The following is a 21,809-nucleotide window of genomic DNA, read 5'->3' on the forward strand; positions in this document are numbered from 1 at the left end:
GTAAGAGTTTGGCAGCCATTTTGCACTCATTAATTTCTAGGAGGGTATATTTGGGCTCATATATTTAATAGTTACTATACTCAGTAAATGGTAATTAATAAGGATAATTTTATATTAAGCAATTATCTTTTCATTTTTATTGATAGCCAACTATTTGAATACAGTTCAGTATTATTCTAAGTATGAATTTTTATTCAGTCCATTACAATCGATTCATATAAGGTAGATTTGATGAAGTGGGGAATTCAAGCCAGTATTTCTTGATGTCTTGCCATTTTTCACAAGGGGAAGGAAAGAAGATTTCTGTCCCTTCCTCTACAAAGGGACATTGCATTTCACTTTCTCACTCTTCAGAGAAGTTCAGTTTTTTCAGAAGTTATCTCATGAACTTCTGTCATGAAAATTTTCTAGTTTCAAGTAGCTACTTAAATGACATACTTTGAGTTTCATACAAATCAAAAGTTAATTAAGGATTTTGATTTGAAAAATATATGAAGCACTGAAATTCTTTTAAAATTTGTTTGACTGAAATAGTTCTTATTTTGTATGTCAGAACATTTTGTTTTTTTCTAAAAAGAAACTGATAAGAAAAACCCTTAGAGTAGTTCCAAAATTTTCTGCTTAGTTATGGATAGCATAAGAAGTAGAAACTTTTGAAAGGAAATCACAAGGACCTGCTTTCTTCCCTCTGGGAAGATACATGCTAATAAACATTTTGATTATCAAACAAGGTAGAAGGCTTAAAAGAATCCTACTTTTAGTGGTCATATCTCCAAAGGGTGCAATTATGATCTTGACAGTGTTCACTCTGAAGTGTGAAATACTGAGTGTAAATCCTGCATTTTCAAAATTTCTTTCTCATGGTACAAAGAATTTGGGCATTAAGTTTATATATAAACCAATATTATAAAATGATGAGACTCACTCTAAAATAATTGGGTTGCTTAAAAATCACAAACCTGATCAGTTTGGAAAAACTCCATGATAGTAACAGCCCTCCAAGAAAGAGAGATAATAAATTACTATTAATAATAAATTTAATTAAAAATGGGCAGATTAGCAATAATTAAGAAGAAATTTTCCTTTCCATCCATGCTGTCTTTGGAGAAATGGATGCTTTGCCATTATTATCTTTATGCTAACCATCAGTTATGACATAAATTAATGCTAATGTTAAATTCTTGACAACTTATGCTTTGGAAGTTTGTACATGATAATTATAGTTGAAAGATATGTTATCAAGTTGTCTGGGACTAAATAGTTCCTTCTTTTCCTGTGTAGAAATATTAATTTTACTATAGGATATTTTAAGGACATAAATATCAGAAATATATTGCTTTTATGGAAGTGATTGTATAACTAGGCTTTTATAGTTAAATTCATTTATGAAACACTGGTGCGAAGATTCCAGTAGAGGTCTTACGTATTCTAATGATTAACTGAGTAATTATGGAAAAAAACGAGTCTAAAAAAGCTATAATTTTTGAAGTTAGTCTTTACTTGTTCTAAGAAAAAGAAAGAAATTGCATTTTTTAATCCTTTGAGTATTAATGGAGTATGGAAAGCATTTAGATTTATTTTCATTATAAACATTTATTTATAACAGGTTACAGCTTTGCAACTTTCACACATAAGTCTTGTTTTTGTAACGTTTTCCCCACAAATATTAAAACTAATTTTTGAATAGATGTTCCTTTTTGCAAAGAGTTTAATTTACTAATTGCTGAGAAGAAGTAGGAAAGACTTGGAAGAATTTGTAGAGTTATAAGTTTCATAATTTTGTAGAAATTATGACACCTAATAGAAATGTAATAAGCCTTTGTCTCGTAAATTAGCAGGTGACTCTTACAGCCGGAGGTATGTATCTCAAGTTGTTTGCAAAAGATTTTTCATGTGGCTAATCTTTTATTCTTTAGAATTTCTTTACTGTTAAAATGTAACCAGTTCTTATTTAGTTTAGTTTAATAGATAACTGTATTATTTCCTGAAAATACAGTAATTTCCAATTCTATTTGTTTTCTTTTTAAGTCACATGAGCAGTGTAATAGTTATAGAAAGATACATATAAGCACTAAGTCTCTATAGGAAATATATGTAGGGATTATATTCTTTCTGTTCTGCTGGGTTGGAGCTACTTTCTGGATCTGATGTCTTCCTTTTTCTTGGTTTATTCCTTAGTTTCAGTATAATCTATATTTAAGAAACTGCCTTAGGGGACTTTGGAATCTTTCCATTTTGAAAATGTTGCTATTCTGCTCTCATATTTTATTGATTTGATTGAATTTAGGACTTTAAATTGAAAGTCATTTTTCCTCAGATCATTGACAGCATTGCTCCGTGGTTCTCTAGCCTTTTGCTGATACTGGTGTGATTGTTGTTCCTTTTTAGGGGGCCTGTTTTTCTTCTCTGTTAACTTTTATTATGTGTCTTTATGCTTGGTGTACTGAAATGTCACAGTAATGCTGTATTGAGTGTTGTTTCTCCTGCATCGCTTCTCTAAATTCCTATTGAGTAATGATACATCCCTTGTCCTCTTTCTCCGATTGATGGTTTGGGGATAGGCATGTAATCCAGGTGATAGCCAGTCAGAACATGGCATTCTTCTGGCCATAGTGATTGGATCAGAGATGGTTTTGTTAACCTATGTTTGTCCTAATAGAATGACGCCTAGAATGTTGGGTAGTTGGCAGAAGATAAGCTCTTCTCCTTCTGTGCAGAGAGATGTGTGGATGTGAGACCTAAAACTGCCATAGCCATTTTTATTCTTTTGACGGGAGAAAACTTGATGTCAAATCTGATACACAAAATATTGCAAAGCCAATAGAATTGCAGTGTAAGGATGGTTCTTCCTCTAGTTGTTTGATAATTTGTTCCTTTTGATATTCTCTGTTCCTTTTTGCTGACACTCTCACTAGTCACATATGAAACCTTCTAGACTGAATCTTCATGTATCTTTTTTTAATGTATTTTCTATCTCAGTGTCTTTTTGTTGTACGTTCTGTGAGATTTCCTTTTTAAATTTCCCTACTTTCCTGTTAAATTTTTCTAAATTTTAGCCATCATATTTTCAGTAGTCAAGAACTTTTCTTGTTTGTCCCTTGTTTTTTAATAACAATTTATTTTTCTTTCTATAGATGTAACATCCCTATATCCTCTTAAAATACAGATATTTTAAAGATTGTCTTTCATTTCCTGAAATACTGGTGTTTTCTTTTCTTTTCTTTTTTTTTGAGACAGAGTTTCGCTCTTGTTGCCCAGGCTGGAGAGCAATGGCACAATCTTGGCTCACCACAACTGCCGCCTCTGGGGTTCAAGCAATTCTCCTGCCTCAGCCTCCTGAGTAGCTGGGATTACAGGCATGTGCCACCATGCCTGGCTAATTTTGTATTTTTAGTTGAGACGGGGTTTCTCCATGTTGGTCAGGCTGGTCTCAAACTCCCGACCTCAGGTGATCCATCCACCTCGGCCTCCCTAAGTGTTGGGATTACAGGCGCGAGCCACCACTCCTGGCCAATATTGGTGTTTTCTTTGAGATATTTTTTTTCTTAGTTTTCTTCTCTTTCCTGTTATAGGCTTTTCTCTGATGTTTTGGTTGCCTTTTCATATCCAAGAATAATACAAGAGGAAAGCTGACTGTGAATGCTTTTGACTCTAGAATTTTCCCAACCTCACATCTCACACTTGTTATTCCTGGAGTTCAGGATAGTGTGGCCTAGTTTGGTTCCTTTCTTGGCTCTGTTCTCTTCCATGCAAACAGTAGATTATGGCTCTCTGTGCTGACTGGTCAGTCATGGTTCCTTCTTTATCTGCTTTCTAACTTAATAAATTAATTGAAATCCTTTTTTCATTAGTTCTTTCCTTCTGTTTATTATTATTGACAGTAATAATTGAGGAATTAAAATTTTAATAATAAATATTAAATACATAAACAATAAATTTAATAATAAAAATAACAAAAATTATTTTTTATTATTGATAGCAATCTAAAGGTAAATTTAACTTCAAGATAACTAGATATAGGACCCAAATTTTATAATCAAAGTCAAGATTTTTTTGTTTTGTTTTCTGTTTCTCTCTTACGTCTACTTTCTGTAGACTCGCTTCTCAGTCAAGACCTTGTAGTTAGAGGATGGCTCCCAGTTGTATTCTTCTTGGTTAAAATGTAGTAGGAAAAGCTCCAGTTTTCATTTTAAATAGCTTAAAGGGGAATCTTAATTGATCTGACGTGTAACATATTCATGAATCAGTTGTGGTTGGAAGAAGATGACTTTGATTTGGTAGGCCTAGATTGTATGTCATCCTAAATTACGAGATGGAATCATGATTACTAGGAATATGTTTACTAGGAGTAAAGGAAGGGTGAATCTCCAAATATAAATCAGGCTGTTGCTGGTAGAAGGGTGAACTGTGGCAGGGGGGCAAAGAGTAACACATTTCCTAAAAATGTGTGGGTTTCAACTTGGAAACCATCCTAGATGATTCTTTTTTCTTGTTTTTTTTTTTTTTTTGAGACCGAGTGTCGCTCTTGTCACCCAGGCTGGAGCACAATGGTGCGATCTCAGCTCACTGCAACCTCCGCCTCCGAGGTTCAAGCAATTCTCCTGCTTCACCCTCCTGGGTAGCCGGGATTACAGTCGCCCGCAATCACACCTGGCTAATTTTTTTTTGTCTTTTTAGTAGAGACGGGGGTTTCACCATGTTGACCAGGCTGTTCTCGAATTCCTGACTTCAGGTGATCTGCCTGCCTCAGCCCCCCAAAGTGCTGAGACTACAGGTGTGAGCCACCATGCCCAGCCAATTCTTCTTTTTTAATCTCTTCTCTCTTCCCTCTCTCCCTCCCTTCTTCCCTTTTTTCCTTCCTTCTCCTCTTTTTTCGAAAACAGTTGGACATTGGGGCTAAAGCCGTGAGCTTATAGTTAAGGACCTGTATATTCAGTTGCTCATGATTTTTCCACCGTAATATTCCACTGGCATGGTAAACTAAACAAGTTCAAAACTTGTTTGTTATCTTCCTACACAAACTTGTTCCATATTCTGTATTTCCTTAATTAAAAGATCATTTACCTCATCATCTAAGTCAAAACCTAGGCCTTACTATGAGACTTCCATTTTTTCTCAGTCGCTTTCTCCACTCCATCCCCCTCAGCCATCACCATTATAGCTCCAGCACCTATTGATAATGCTGATATGACTTCTAAAATCTGACCCCTTGACTTCCTCACCACTACTGGTTTTTCATCTGTACTATGCGAGAGCCTCCTAATCAACTTGCCTTCAGTATTGCCCTATGCTCCATCCACCTCTTCTACCAAGTTGTTGGCAGCTGATCTGTATAAATGCTTAAATGACCCATGATTAAGATACAGTCCAAACACATTAGGCTAACACAGAAGGCTCTTTAAGAAGAGGCCCTGGCAATCCTGCTAGTCTGATCCTGCTATTCCCACACAAGCACCTCTGGGATCAAGTTATAATGAACTAATTAGGTTTCTAGGAGATTGCTTTTCATGGCTGAGTCTTTGGCTGTGCTTTTCTTTATGCTTGTCTCTTTGTCCTCCTGAAGAACCCCTTCTCACCTCATATTCTTTTGTGAAACCTGCCCTAATTTACCTTCTTCCTTTCTGTTCCATGGCAGCTTGTCTATAACTCTACTGTGGGTCTCATTGCATTATTAGGATTGTTTTTGTGGCTGTCACTTTTGCTAGATTGTGAGACCTCAGAAACATGATAGTGCTGTTCATTTTTGTATCTGTCCTACCAGAGTTCCTGACATATGGAGGCTCTTAAAAGAATACTGAATATTAAAAGAATAAGTTTGGTAAAAAAAATGTATCAAATTATTCCAACCTAGGCTGGGCACAGTGGCTCATGCCTTGTAATCTCAGCACTTTAGGAGGCCGAGGCGGGCAGACCACTTTTAGGAGTTCAAGACCAGCCTGGCCAACATGTTGAAACCTCGTCTATACTAAAATACAAAAATTAGCTGTGCGTGGTGGTGCGTGCCTGTAATCCCAGCTATTCAGGAGGCTGAGGCGAGAGAATTGTTTGAACTTGGGAGGCAGAGGTTGCAGTGAGCTGATATCACACCACTATACTCCACAGCCTGGGCGACAGAGTGAGACTCTGCCTCAAAAAAAAAATTTTTAATATAATTATCTAATACAGGGGAGCCATGTTACTATGATATGCGATATAAAACCATTGGCAAATTCATTTTGTGTTTTGTTTTCCTATTTAGAAGCTTAAATGGAATGGGCATCATAGTGGAAGTTTTCAAAATAAGGCATCCCATCAGTGTAACCACTAACTGTACCAAGAATAGTTTCCTTCTGCACACTACTTTATGAAAATGCTGAGCAAAAACTCTTTCAAATTAGTTTTAGTATATGCATTTTAGAAAACCTGATTATGGTGGAAAATTACTTTGTGAATCTCTTTTCACTTCACTTCATAAGGGAAAAACCTGAGATTGTTGGGTGGCTCTGAGGCAAATCTGAAGGGTCTGGAGTGGGAGAAACATGTAAGATGGACTTAAGATTTTCAGGGAGGATGCAGACATAGCATTAATTAAACAGGCACACAGCCCTGTACAAATTGCCCCGGCTTCTCAGAATTGCACAGCTTGCCTCAAGCCCTTTCAGTTCCCAGGATTTTGGATATTAAACCTGGTCCCTTGGCATAAGAAATGCTTTTCTAGTATTGACTCTGGACTCTATACAGGAAGAATTGGCATTGGAACAGACCAGTGTCATTTTCACTCCCAGGTGCAGCTTTATTGAGGCTGTGCCATATCTGGTCCTTTCAGATGATAAAGTCAAGTGTGCATGAGGAAGTACATGAAGGAAGATCTGTCTGGAAATAAAATGTTGTACCATATTTGTCAATTACTATAGTTCCTAAACTTATCACAGGTACAAAGCCTTCATCTATAAATTCCCTCTAAAGCCTAGAAAATGTGACTCCCTCGTTTTGGCAAAATGATCATTCTGTCTCTTCAACCTTGAACTTTTCTCCACTTGGTATCAGTGATTGTGTGTATATATTGCACATGCACATATGTACCCTTTGTATTTCTCTTTTCCCAGAGTCAATGCCTCTCTATAAATTTATCAGCTGACTTATTTTTATGTCCTGTATTCCTTTCTTCTACAAACTATGGATTTCTTCCTATCTTATCATCTACTCTATGTATCTTACATTGTGTTGGGTATTTTTGACTTTTCTTTCAAATTTCTTTATATTTTCAATCTCTAGTTGACTGGTTGGTGTTTTTTTGTTTGTTTTTGTTTTGTTTCTGTTTTGTTTTTCCTATGCTACCATTTATTTTTAAAGAAACCTTTTGTAGATGTCTCCTTCTGGAGTTGTGTTGTCTGGGATGCTATGTGTAGGTCTCTGTTCTATAGTCTTCTACTTCATTTCTAGGCCTGTAGTTTATCTTGTCTTTGCCATATTCTTATTAAATGACTGAGAATACATTATCCAGATTGATAAGCATAAATTGCTTTATTTCTTTATTGTTGTATATTTTTGAAGCACGTGACTTTATTTGTGGTCACACAATAATAGATCCTGAACTGACATTTTTATAACAACTTTACCTTTTAAATTGGGAACATCTTCAGTCAGCAGATTTGTCATGCCTAAATCATTAAATCGTCAAAACAACAATGATATTATCAATAAATACTTAGTGGTGAGGTTTTTTTATTTTTGGTTAGAAATGGTTTAATAGGAGCTTGTTCTATGATGTGCTGATGTGGGAAAATATTGAGTGAATAAAAAGGAGTTGAATAAATGTCTTAGTTGACCTTGACATTCCTGTTGATTTTAATGTATGCTACTACTATTTTTCTTAATCCTCTTATTCTTTCATTTGTCAAACATCAATTCAATGCTTATAATGTACCAGTATTGGAAAGTAAAAACATGTATGAGACATAGTCTTTGCCCTCACAGACCCTGAAAGGATAAGACACATACACAGAGAAATTAATACAAGGTACAGTTGCCATTAGAGCATGCAACTAAAGGGTTATGGGAGTTTAGAGGGTGAAAAAATCCCATTTGGGGGATCAGAAGGGCCTTATGGGCAAGTTACATTTGATATCTGATAGGGTTTGGCTCTGTGTCACCACCCATATCTCATGTCAAGTTGTGATTCCCAGTGTTGGAGTAGGGGCCTGGTGAGAGGTGATCGAATCATGGGGTGGGCTTCCCCCTTACTGTTCTCATGATAGAGTTCTCCTGAGATCTGGTTGTTTGAAAGTGTTTAGCACCTCACTCTTCACTCTCTCCTGCTGGCCATGTGAAGATGTGCTTGCTTTTCTTTCGACTTCTGCCATGATTGTAAGTTTCCTGAGGCCTCCCTAGAAGCAGAAGCCTGTACAGCCTGCAAAACTGAGCTGATTAAACCTCTTTTCTTTAAAAACTACCCAGCCTCAGATAGTAGTGAGAGAACATACTAATACAATATCCTTGAAGATTATTTGGATTTTGACAGATGACAGACATTGGAGGATGGCTAAGAGAGTGTTAAAAATTACGGGAAGTTCTTAGCCAAAGTCATGTAAGCAGGAAATTAGGAAATGTATTAGGGAAATAGAGTGGTTCAGTTTGATTTAGGGTTTAAACTTTGAGGAGTAGTGGAAAATAAGTCTGTAAAGGTTGATTAATACCAAAAAAGAGAGTGTCTTAAATTTTAGGTCAAGGATTGTTCAGATGGTGGAAAGCCCCTGAGGTGGTATTTTCTAAACTCAATTTAATGAGTGACAACTATTTTTATAAAAAATGCAAGAGCCTAGAATATAATAGAAAATATCAATGTGCATTGTACATAGGTTAATTATTGTTTTATGTAACGTAATAGATATGTACAGGCACATATGTGTATGCTAGGCTATTACATTGTACATTTCTTACTGTTCAACAAATTCTTGTGGTCATCAGGGTGAACTACTAATATAATACAAGAAATGGATTAGAGATAGGCAACTCTGTAGATGAATTCAAATTAAAAACTAAGATACTGGGTATCTGAAAGGTTTTGAGAGCCTGAACTTGGGGAATGCCAAGGGGAAAGGTGAAAAGGGGACATTCTAGAGAGATTAATTGGACTTGATGATGGTATTTAAATAAATAGTGACAAAGAGTCTATATAAGGTACCTTGTAAACTGACAATTCCACAGCCAATTTATATAGTTTTTACTGAGCAATATTGGTAATCAAAATGAATTATGATAGCTATATATTATAAATATTATGATCCTACATTTTATAGCATCCTGTCATTGTCATCTCTTTAATCTGGTAAAGGATTGTATAGGAGATGCTTCATATCAATATGGGTTCATTTAATCAGAATCAATTCTTAATACATTTTGGTCTTGGTTGTTCTTTTATCATTTAAAATTTTCTTCATAGGGTTATGTGAAATGTATATCAACTGAAATAATTTATCCTTATTTCTTAAAAGCACCTAGTGTGGATTCACAGAAGTAAGCAAAACTATGATATTAGTATCTTTTCAAATAATTTATATAGATGAAATTCAAATTATTGCATTATTTTTGATATGCAATTACACATATGCCGGTAAAGGAAGCAAAATATAGTCTTAATAGATTCTATAGCCTTTTGGGCATCATAACAGATTGAACCTGGCATTAGACCTATAAATTAATTGACACCTTAAAGTTTACTTCTGGTCTTTCTCCAGTCTCTCATCCCCTATAATTTATCCTTTAAACTCCTGTGAGATGAATCTTTCTAAAGTGTAGATTTAATCACATTTCTGTTTCCATCAGACATTCATTGCTTAGCATCATTCTGCTAGGTGCTCTGCAATATGACTTCAGTTTATTTTTTGTCTTTTCTCAGATTCTCCTACAGGTAAGCTATGTGCCATCTAAACTAGACTATTGTCAGAACTCATTCTTCCCCATACGGTCCATGCCTTTCCTGAATAGTGCTGCGTTTTAGTCAGAAATAACTTCTCCTTTCCAACTCCTTCTTTTGCATGACATCTCTTTCCTGATGTCCTCCTCAATTCACCCTACTGAATATAGTATCTTCCTTCCTTAAACCCTCATGTCACATTTTAACTCTCTTGTAGTACTTAGTCTAGTTTAATACACAAAGCTAAGATTTTAAGAAAATCTATCTTGTGGGTTTTGTTTTGTTTAAAGATTATAAGTAACTTGAGGAATAGGGATTGTATTTCATTATTTTTATTTCCTATGAGACTCCATACAGCTCCTAGACTGTAATAGGCATTGTGTTAAACTCTACTCCTCTGGAATTCAGTTGTTCCATCTATAAAATGTGGGTATCTCTTTCTTCTTTTCTTATTTATCTGTTTTGAAAACAAATGAGAATATATTTGAGAGCCTGTCATCCTCATTTTAGCCTCAGGTCTTCTCCTTCATTCTCTATCTTCCAGAATAATCTAGTAAAGTCATTTTTTTTTCATTGCATACAACATTCCATTAGTATATTAAGTGGTAGCTACAAGTGGGCATTGAGATGAGTGTAATTTTCTTGACTTTATTAGTAAGTTAATGCAGAGAAGAAAATGAATGATAAACATTCAATTGTGAAAGAGGTTTTAGTGGGGGCAAATTTATATTATAGATTGGATTGAACTGATCCTTCTACATTTGGTGCCTATAATTTTGGGCCATCCTTAGCCTGTTTTAGACTTCTTCAGTCAGATAATTCAGCCTTCCAGGAGACATGTAGAATTAATGTTTTCTAGTTTTCTGTGTGAGTTAACTGAGGCATGGGCCATTTCAAAAGGAGATAAAGAGGGTTAACCTAAAAATATCAATGGTTCTAACAGGTGATTTTTTTCCATTAAAATTTGTTTTGGCATGTTCTTTTAGAATTTAACTCCATGCTTGTCTTTAAAATCTAAGCAGTATATTTTGTGTGAACTCATTTGTAGAAAGCCTCAAGCAAGGACTTAAGTGTGAAAGTTAGATGAACCAAGTTTAGAAAATTCAGACTTCTTGGCGTATATGAATTAAAAGATTTAAAAACAGTTCTTTCTTCAGAGGCAGTAGAATGGGGCCATCATTTGTGCTCCTGTATGTAAAAGCAATTAACTATCAACACCAGCAGAATTATGCCATACTTATTGGTATACAGTGCTGAGCCATGTGGTCACTTTGTATACTCGTACACAGTGGGTGCTCGATGAGCAGTTGTTAAACTTACCAAAATTAAGCCTATCTAACGTTGACAAAATTATGCTAATATTGATCCCCATAGATATCTTTCAAAAGACATTGACAATCAGAAGAGGCAGAAACTATCAGACATTTATTTCTCTTCCTTGTGCAGAATTTGCTGATTTTTCTCTGCTCCCTACTATAAGATTGGTTTTGGAGCCATTGAAATGCCCCATGGTCTAAGACCAGTTCTCTTATGGATTCTTTCCTAGGTAGTAATTTTGCAGGGAGGTGGGGAAGGGAGGGAGAACAATGATCATTTGATAAATAACCCATGATCTTCCCTTTGAGCCTTTCATGATTTATCTCTTTAAAACATTTTTATTGGCCTGATAGCCATTTTTTGTGACATCTTTAACCCTTATCCAAGTTCTTCTGATTTTCAGTGGTCATATATCCTGGACGTGATTACAGAAAGCATTATAATAAGGATCAGACTAGTAGATTTCATCTAGGATAATGTGCTACTTTAAGATAGGATTTATTAATCTGGAAGGGAGAGGTATTCTTGAACTCTGAAATTTTATGCAAATGTTTTGTAGGTGTAAATTTTTCTGGGAGAGGACAAATTTTTTTTGAGATAGGGTCTTATTCTGTCACTCAGGCTGGGGTGCAGTGGAGCTATCATGGCTCACTGCACCCTTGAACTCCCAGGTTCAGTTCATCTTCCTGCCTCAGCGTCCTGCATATCTGGGACTACAGGTGCATGCAACCATGGCCGGCTAATTTTTGTATTTTTTTCGTAGAGGTGAGGTTTCACCATGTTGCTCAGGGTGGCCAAATTTTTGTCATAGTCTTACTATGTTCTTTTCAAAAGTTTAACAGCTACTATTTTAACCATCACTTTCAGAAAGCCTTGTAGCCTGGGAGTATTCATAAATACTCAATAATTAGTTGTCCCCTGAGTTTGTAACACATGCTATGCTATGTGCGTGCTATGAGATCAGATGGGTCTTGTGGGGCTTCCAAAGAGTGAAGAGTCACATGAGGTAGATCCTGAGAGCAGACGAGTATGCTGTTCATTTCTCAAGAAAGACATTAAGATCTAAAAGAGAAGGGAGTATAAAGCATCTTAAATTTTAGGTAAGAAGTGATGGGGGCCAGGGATGGGACAATAGGCTTGGGGACATGGCTTGTTCTAAATAGCCTTTGGATTTTATGTTGAAGGAGAGAAGAACAGGGATGTAATCAAGGCATTGCTCTTGATTTCCTCAAGTGTAGCTTTTGTTTTTAAAAATTTCTATTGCATTATTTACTTTTGTGGGTACTTATTATGACTTGTTTTATATAATTATTTGCATTTGTAATATATTCTCCCTGTTAGTTTATAACCTCGTGAGGGTAGGAACTGAATGTTTTTCAAATTTGGATACTCTTCAGTGCTCATCATGGTGCCGTGTCCATAAGAAGTATTCAAATTTTTTTGTTGTGTATTTCCTCCAGGGATGATGTGAAGGGTTTTTATATCAAATAGTCAACTTTATGGCAATCCAAGGGAGAAATTTTTCTCAGGACTTCGTATTTGTAATAGTTTAGCCTTACCATAACTGTTTGACAGTTTTTATTGCATGAACACTGTAAACCATGCAACTTAAAGTTTCCTCTTTATATTGATTGCTGGAAAACCCAGAGCCATGTGATTTTCTTTCAGTTATCTGTGTCTTATTGTAATTATAATTGCAATTTATGTAGCACTATCTTCTAGGTACTGCTATAAGCTCTATACACATATATTCTAATTTTATCCTTACATCAACCCTTTGCAGATAAGTAACCTGAGATACAGAGAGGTTAAGTAACTCATCCAAGGTTACACAGCTAAAAAGTGGTAGAACGTGTACTTTTAATCACTATGTTCTGCTGCCTCCCAGAATTGCGTTTGTGTTAATTCATGCAGATATTACTATATTATAGTACATATATAGTGCATACATAAACCCATAAGGTATGTGTAAATTGACAGTGAGGCGGAGGGGAAGGCATATGGTTTGATAAGGGGTTAGGGTTATTAAGTCAGGGATCAAAGTGATCTATCTGTGTCTGATCTTGTTTCAGAGCTCTCAGAATAATTTTAAATAATTACTACTCAAAATGTGGTCTAGGGATTAGCCTGGTGCTAGTCCATGAAGTGTTTTGTTCAAGATAAGATATATAGAGAAATTGAAAATAAGCATTTAGAAACTTTTATAGTAATATGAAAGAGTAATTTTGTTTCTTTTGAATCTAATAATAAAAATTTGCCCTTGTATTTTGTATCTTTTAAAAATTTTAATCTTTTAATTCATTTTGTTGTATTTTACAAGTTTCTATCTTTGAAGGGTTGGAAATGTAAAAAAAAAAAAAGTGGTTTATAACACAGTTTGAGAAGCACTGTTTTAGGTAATAGCTTTGCAAGTTTTTAAACTGGTTTGTTTGAAAAAGAAAAAAAAAACATGATCTGTGGTTTGAAATTGCATTTTAATCTAAGCCTGTTTCTGAAGATGTATTAGGAATTAGTAATTTGGGTATTGGCCACTTTCATGGTTCTGTGATAAGAGGCCCTAAATTGAATTGATTTGCATGGGTGGAGGGGGACATTTTTCATTTTTGTCTTACACTTAGTGCTTTTCTCAAAAGTGACACATTTTAATTAAATTCTTGATTCAAGATAATAGCATGAGGAACTTGTCTATCATCCATAGTTACAGTCTCCTTTCTTGACTTATCATAGTAGCTAATAAAGCAATTCCAATTTTAGTATGCTCATAATTGTTCCTTGGAATAACAGGACAGTAAAAAGAACAACAGAACATTGCTGATGTTGCCAGCTTAGTATCATAAGTTTTTCCATTTATGGAAAGCAAAGGTAGCTTCAGAGATATATTTGCAATCCCAGTTAAGTTTTTAATTTTTCTTTCTCTTTTTGGATAAGTTGGGAAGTCTTGTTCTATCATATAATGTTATAAAATAGGTTCATGTAAAGCTACCAACCTTAATAGGATCTTTTAACGTCCACACAATTAACATCTCTTCTTTAAAATAATCTCTTATTGGTGGGATTAGTATTCAATGGGGAATTCCTCATTAATTTTTGGATACTATTATAAAAAGCATGTCTCCAAATAGAGATATGGGCTAAGGATATGAACAGGCATTTCACAGAGAAATACATTCAAATGACCAAAAAAAAAAAAAGAATGTTTAACTTCACTAACTCAAAAATGCAGCTACACTTTGACAGAAATAAGAAATAATAATGATTTTGAAGAAACACATACCCTTATGTACTGCTAGCAGCCCTGTAAATTGGTTCAATATTTCTGGATGGTAATTTGACAAAACTCATCAAACACAAAAAAATACACTCCTGTAATAGGCAATTCCACTTTGGGGAATTTATAACTAAGGACATAATTAAAAATGTACTTGAAAATTTAGAAATCATTGGCAATGTAAATTATGACATATCTATACAGTGGGATGCTGTATAGCATTAAAAATGAACTTGCAGAAATACATCTGTATATATTTTTAAGAGAAGGAAACAGATTAGGGAATGCTCTGTATGATATAGTAACATTTTTCTACAATGCATTTGTGTAAGTACATGCATAGAAAAATTATCTGTAGGATATATTTTAAGTCTGGGCAGAATTAAGAGTATAATTTTTGCACATTTAATTTTTCAGTGTTTTTCTCTAATGAGGATATATTGCTTTTGAAGCTTCCTTGTTGAAGATTTGGCATCTACTTAAAAATGCACTGAATGGTATTGGGGGAAAGGAAATCTTTCCTATTGATTATCAAATCAACAGGATGTCAGCCATTCCCCAGGTCCTTTTTGAAGGTTCATGAGGAGCCTGTTTTTCTTTCAGGGTTGGTTCTTGAAAGCTTGTATGTGAGAGATTTTATTATTTGATTTTATTTTACTTTATTTTTTTGCTGTGACAAATGTCTATCGTTTTCTAAACAAGAAAGCCAGTGTCCCAGTTAGGTGCATTGAGTTATTTTCATTCACTTGCAGTCCTGTTGTATTAATACTGAATAAGCAGAGACAGCCTGACTGGTGGTGAAAGATGGTAATCCAGCCTCAGGGCTTTTTCTGGTCAATCCTAAACCTCTGATTGCCACGTTTTCCTAATTTCCCATTTCCAGGGCATCACTAGAGTGACCTTGCTTGCTGAATATGATGCTCTGAATCTCCAAGATTTTCACATGCATTTGGAAGTGGGCAGCCAGGCGATTGTTTACAGGACTCCAAATGAACTGTGCACTCACAGCAAGTTTGATAAACACACATTTCCTCCTTTTATCAGTGAGATTGCAAAATGTGAAGTATGAGTTTCCAGTTTTACTCATTCCCCTCAACCCTTTTCCTGTTTAAAAACTTAGACATACTAATTGGATGCTGATCTGTCCCTGTTTTTCATTCTGCTTGCTGGTAGTTGACGGCTTAGTTCAGTACTTACCTAGGCAAGATTTGGCAAACCTTCAAAAATAAACTTTCCATGTATTCAACCTAAAGGAGATTCATCCCAAGGAATGTAATGTGAACACTAATTAACAGTAATGACTGCTAATCACTTTGCTTTTTATGCTCCTTTAGGAGCACTGCTATTATCCAATGTAGTTAAGTAAAATGCTTGTATATGAATCAACAATGTTGCATCCTTTTAGCAGCTATTGCTCACAATCAAGCTTTGCATAAATTAAAGTTGACTAAAATTGATTTTAACATGCTGCTCTTCTTCAATAGTAAACTAAAATATCTAGTTAAATATCCTGCATATTAAAAATACATTACCTGATATTTTTTGCAGTCATCCTGTGGTAGATGAAAAGCAATATTGCAAATACATTTTCTCACAGTTCATGACACTTTCTTTTAGATTTCTTCAAAATTGAACACAACTCTTCATAGTCCTATCAGCACTTTGATTCTGTTGTAAGCATTAATTTTGTTAGATCAATGAAAAGTAATCAGCCTATGTTTAATTTTTCTGAATTTGTTCATTTACTTCCTAGAGGATCTTACAGATTCTTTAAATTATATAGTCTTTTTATATAAAGTTGGTTCATAGGGTCGTACATTCAACATTCATTAAAAAGGGTTGTTTATTATGTTTAGTGAATTACAGGACCATTATAAAGGCTTTCTGTCTATTTACATGCATTCAACGTACCTGTGACTAGAACTGCCTTGCCTTAGGAGTAGACTAAGCAAAACCCATAAATTAATAATTTAAGGGAGCAATACTCAAGTAGCATTTCAGTTAAGAAGTAAAGCCTCTGAGTCAGTACTAGCCACTTTAACAATGCCTTACTTTTTGACTTTTATTGGCTGAAAATAACTTGTTAAACTGGAGCTTTTGTAATAAAATGAAATCTACATACCATCTAAAGCCCTTTCCCCTCCTTTTGATTTATGAGTAGGTTGACATATTACTGGAGAATTTGTAACACTTTCACAGTTCTGCACTTTGATTTCAGAGAAGGTGCTAATCTCTCTGGAATTTTGAGAGTGACAAAATGAGTTGTATACTGTTTTTCCAGGGAATTTGGGTTTCTTTATTAGAGGCCTTAGTTTTATTATGGTACCTGTATTAATGTGGATTTATCCAATATGTGATATGGTGGTGTGATTAGATATACATTAATGGATGTTGTTTTTTTTTTCATTGTACATATTCTACTTGGTTTGATCATGATATTATAATTCTCACAGCTAATGTCCATGCTTCTACAGAGGTTCAGCAATTCAGGATATTATTTTCAAATTACCGAAATGAGATAATTTAACTCCCTTTTACTTTTGCATTATTTTTAGTGGAAAAAAATTAAGTGGTAGTATTATAAGAAGCTTTATGCTGTGTATACTAGTCTTATTGTATATATGTACTAAAAGAACCTTTGACACTATACTTAATTGGATTTAATTTCAAAGAATTGTAACAGGAATGATGTGAGAAAATAGAAAATATATGGAACTTAAGTAAGTGCTGTCCATATGTAAAGGTAAGATTCATGACTATTGTTTGATGTAACTCTTATTTATTTTACATCCTGATACTGTTGCGTAATAGCACAAAATGCATGTCTATGAGGAAAAACGTGGCTTTTTCTATTTTGCTTTGAGTTTTTATGTGTAATAAAATTATGCATAAAATAGGCAAGGATTTCAGTTTTGAATCTTCTTTTTTTTTTTTTTTTTTGTAGCATGTTTACTTTCATGTGAGAGTGATTGATCTGTAGCTGTCATTTTATCCAAGAGGGGACAAATGGAATTGGCCTTTTCGACAAAAGTATGCAAACAGACTGCATTCTTTCTGTTGATAGAATTATGGGAGGATTGCATGAGGTGCCACATTCAGTTTCCTATTGATTGTAAAGAGGATTCTGCAGTGGGGTGCTGTTTCCAATGGATAAGGAGGTGCTATGATTAGTTACCTTTCTCATGAAAGCACTACAAAGGGAAATGCAAAATGTGTGCAGTGCAGTCTTCTCTATTTGACAGTTGTTTTTGTTAAGTTTTTTCCCCCATTGAAGTCCAGCCTATTTTAGAAAAACATACATTTTAGTTTTTTCCTCTTTATATCAGGCTTAGATTTCCATGCATTTGACCCTTTAGAGAAATTACATGTTATAGACAGTTTTCTTTTTCTCAGCCTCTATTGTAAAGCTTCAAAGCTGATGCAACAGTGCCCTCTATAGTCTTTTAGTGAACATTAGACAGATGTAGATGATTTCAAATGTTCAGGTAAGAAACAGGACATTTAAATTTAATTTTTGTTCAAACAAGAGACCCCTTTTTCCTAAGTAGACATTCTTGTTTTTCACTAGTGGCTTTACTTTAAACAAAGAGAACAAAAGACCATTCTGAGTTTTCATTTAGAATTATTGGCTGCTTCTTCTTTTTATCCCTTGGTAAATCTCAAGTTTTATCAGACGTTCATCAGAGTAATTTGAGAAAGATGGAATCTTACAGGCTGTACTCTCTGTTCATGAAATATCTTTTTGAAGTTGAACTCTGATAGGAGTATTTTTTAAAAATAATTTAGTTCCTTTGTACTTGTTTTTTCTATTTAATTAGAATCTGAGTGGGCTGCCTAAAATTTGACTTCTATTTATTCCTGAATTGTGTAACCCAGTCGTTATACATGACATTATTTAAATTCAAACCAAGGGAGTTACACAGTGACTAAAGTGTTTGTCATTCATTAGCATTGATTTAAATTTTAGATTTCCTTTTCTCTCTTTTTGGTTACCTTTTTGATTGTATATATTGATAGCTAAGTTTTTCATTGTAAAATGCAACTAGATGTGAAGTTATGGATAATAAAAGCAGGAGTCATATTTAGATATGATTAGAAGACAAAAATTTTATGGATTAAGTTTATTTTGCTTCTGAAAGTGTTTTAATGAAAAGATCATGGGCCCAAGTCCTAGTTTCTTCGTGTATTCACTATGTAGTGTTGAACACGTCTTAACCCCTGCGGCTGCTTTCTCTTCTATAAAATGGGAGTAAAAACACCTTATCCTTTGATGTTTTTGTGAGGTATTAGAGATAATATATGTAAGTTGGCTAGGTCATTAGAGATGCTCAAATGGTAACTTTATTTCCAAAACCACAGTGGGAAAGTAAATGGCTTTTATCTGAGTAAGTTTTAATATAGAATCTAGAACACATTTAATGCACTTTGGATTTTAAAAGTCCTATCTGGCAATTTCTGGATTTATATGAATCTGAAAGTTGGGATAGCATTTCTTGGTAGTGTAAACTAACATAATGAGATGTGCATTCAGTTTCAACTCCCTACACACCTCATTCCCAAACTTTTAAAATAAGCTGTCTTTAGAATCTTTATTTTAGTAGAAATTTACCCACAAACCAGTATTTAGCAACGTGTGAAAACTGATGATAAAACTCGAAAAAACAAAACAAAACAGGAGTTTAAAATTTTTCCCCTTTAGTATATCTGAAAATACTTAGGATACTTTTTCAATTATCTGGGTTCTTAGTAATAATAGTCTAGAGCCCTTATTTGTGTTTTCTAGCTATACAGCTTTTGTTTTCTCCACCAGCTACGAAGAAGACTGGTGTGTAAAACAGATGAAAATGGAGCTTTTTTGGTTGAAATGGAGATGGGGACCTAGAGTCCCTTTCTTTCAAAGCAACAAAGTTTAAAAGCCACTTGGTCCTTACAGTTTATGTATGTGTGTGTACACTCCTTTTGTGTAAGGGCTTTGCCTTACTTTAGTTTGAATTCATAGTGCCTAATTCTGTACCTGGCACATAAAAGATGTTCAATTAATGTGTGCTGAATACAGAATTTTTTGAACACCAGGCCTTCCCTTATTGATTTCAAACACCTCATGCATAAAAATGCAACTTTATGAAGCCATCTAATAGTAAAGTAATTGTTTCTCTGTGAATCAATTAAAACAAACATACTTCTGGCATAATTCATCAATTTAATTTCTTTAAAGTAAAACATTGTTTTAATTACAAATAATTATAGGAAATGAATAAGAAATATTCGGAATGTGTCTTCAGTATGATTAAAAGCTGTTATATACCACAATGATTGGTTTAGATTCAGACACTTCAAATGACCTGATGATAAAAATAATCTTACACAAAAACTTTGGAATTGAATGTTCTCAATATTCAGTAAATTGTTGTTTTTCAGGTAAAGTTCTTATTTATGTTTTGTATTGCTTTTGAGTAATCTTGAAAGTACTATTATAATAAGCCACCTATTTTTTTTGTATATCACTTCGGTTAAAACTGAGAACTGTGAAAGTATCTTTTTGTCACTATAAAGAAGGAACCAATGTTTTAAGCTGATAGAATGAAAAGGAACAAATTCTTAATAACCAAATATGGTAGTTCCTCTTAAAATAATGACCAGTTACATTAAGAAATATGTTTAAAATTACATTCTGGCTTACAAGACTGACAAGATGCTGTCTACCAAAGAAAAACATTGAATAAGATATTTTTTCTTTGCAATGAGAGTACCAAATTAAAGAATCCACTTAATTAAAATAGTGATAAATGTAGATTACATTACCGAAGACAGTGAAATACAGCTGCTCTATCTACTGAGAGCCTGCATAATTTACCAAGACTGTACAAAGAAGCAATGGAGCAGCCACTGCAGACTGTTCCAGGAAGCATCCTGTTTATTCTACATACATTGCTTTTTTTAATTAAAATGTCAATGATAATTTTATTAGCAGTCCTCCAAAAAAAATTCTTTAAATTTTTCCAAGGTGGTAGAATATGAGATGAGATCATTACAGCTGCTGAATGAAACAGATTAAACCTGAAAAAAATAGCAAGCTATTATATTTTATTAATTCAGTTTTCTTTATTATGAGTTGATATTGAAGTATGTGATGATGTCTGTATATTTTTTCATGTGAGTCTTGCATGAAAGAAATTTGTGGCAAAATCCTTGAATAATATACATTAAAAAAAGTCTTTTGGAACCACAAGCAAAATGTGGGTGGAGTCAAGTAGTACTGCTTACAAATAAAGGTGTAGGTATGTGTGCTCTGGAATTCTTAAGGTGAGACAGACACCTCCTAGGAGTATATTAGAATCAGCTCCATGCTATTTCCTCTTCATCTCCATCACTGAGTTGTGATTAGGGTTACTATGTGGCATGTGAGTGAGTGAAACCAAAAAAATGATTGCCTGGAGACCAAAAAAGTGGTTGAAAATCTGTTACACTGTATGTTTTTATCCTTTAATGATGACCAATGATATATTCATAATTAAATAGAGTTTAGAAAACCAATATTGTGTTTACCAAGAAATGTTGGTGGGTTTTTTGCCTTTGAGGGATAAGTGGGGACTCTAGGGTTGGACTTGGCTTTGTTCTAGGTTCCGCTGCATGGTATGATCTTAGTTTAGTTAACTTCTCTATACCTTGGCTTTCATATTTGTAAAGTAAGACTAGTAGTAGTACTTACATCATAGGGTCATTATGAGCGTTTAATGGGATAATCCATGTAGAATAGATCATATAGGAAGCATCAATAAATATTAACTATTACATACTTGTCACTAGAAAAACACTTTCTCTTTCATTGGGGCCATAGAGCATTGCTCATATTTAACTAACTTCATAAGATAATTGTTATCTGTCATGGTTTCTCTGTTGATCTGGTTCTTAGAGAATTTAGCTGTGCTCTTCTGTCTCTTTAGGGGTATTGTGTGGTGGAAATTCTACTACTCCTTGTTTTGTCTTTAATTGTGTTTCTTTTTAGTACTTAATATATCAGCTGCTTTGGCAGTGATGAATATGATCTCAAAGCTTGTGCATTTCAGTATGTCTGCTTTGGGCTTTGCTTTAGCTTGATACAAGGTAAGAATTAATTAAATATTTTCCAGGGCTTAATTTTTCTAAAGGGTCTTTCGAGTGACCACCTATTAAAAACTTCTTAACTAGGAAAGTTTTGTGGGCAAAAAATGGACGTATCACCAAGAATTTGAAAAGTTTGTATGAGAAAACAAGGTCTCACTTTGTTGTCCAGGCTGGAGTGCAGTGCTACAAGCATAATTCACTGTAGCCTCAAAATTCTGAGCTCAA

The 21,809-nt window shown here is 34.3% G+C and overlaps 1 protein-coding gene across 3 annotated transcripts in view; it reads left to right on the plus strand.

The window, feature by feature from the left end:
* DPH6 (diphthamine biosynthesis 6) overlaps positions 1-21,809 on the plus strand; it is a 185,718-nt gene that overhangs the window by 8,508 nt on the left and 155,401 nt on the right. Inside the window, exon 4 of one of the 3 annotated variants that reach the window (XM_003272799.4) lies at positions 15,364-17,378. The exons of the other annotated variants lie outside the window; for them this stretch is intronic. Within the exon in view, the coding sequence (XP_003272847.1) occupies positions 15,364-15,549 (186 nt within the window). The 3' untranslated portion in view covers positions 15,550-17,378. Of the gene's footprint in view, positions 1-15,363; positions 17,379-21,809 lie in introns of those variants that run through there. 3 annotated transcript variants of the gene reach the window in all.

The sequence above is a fragment of the Nomascus leucogenys genome, chromosome 6 (genome assembly GCF_006542625.1).
Source record: "Nomascus leucogenys isolate Asia chromosome 6, Asia_NLE_v1, whole genome shotgun sequence".
NCBI classification, from domain to species: domain Eukaryota; kingdom Metazoa; phylum Chordata; class Mammalia; order Primates; family Hylobatidae; genus Nomascus; species Nomascus leucogenys.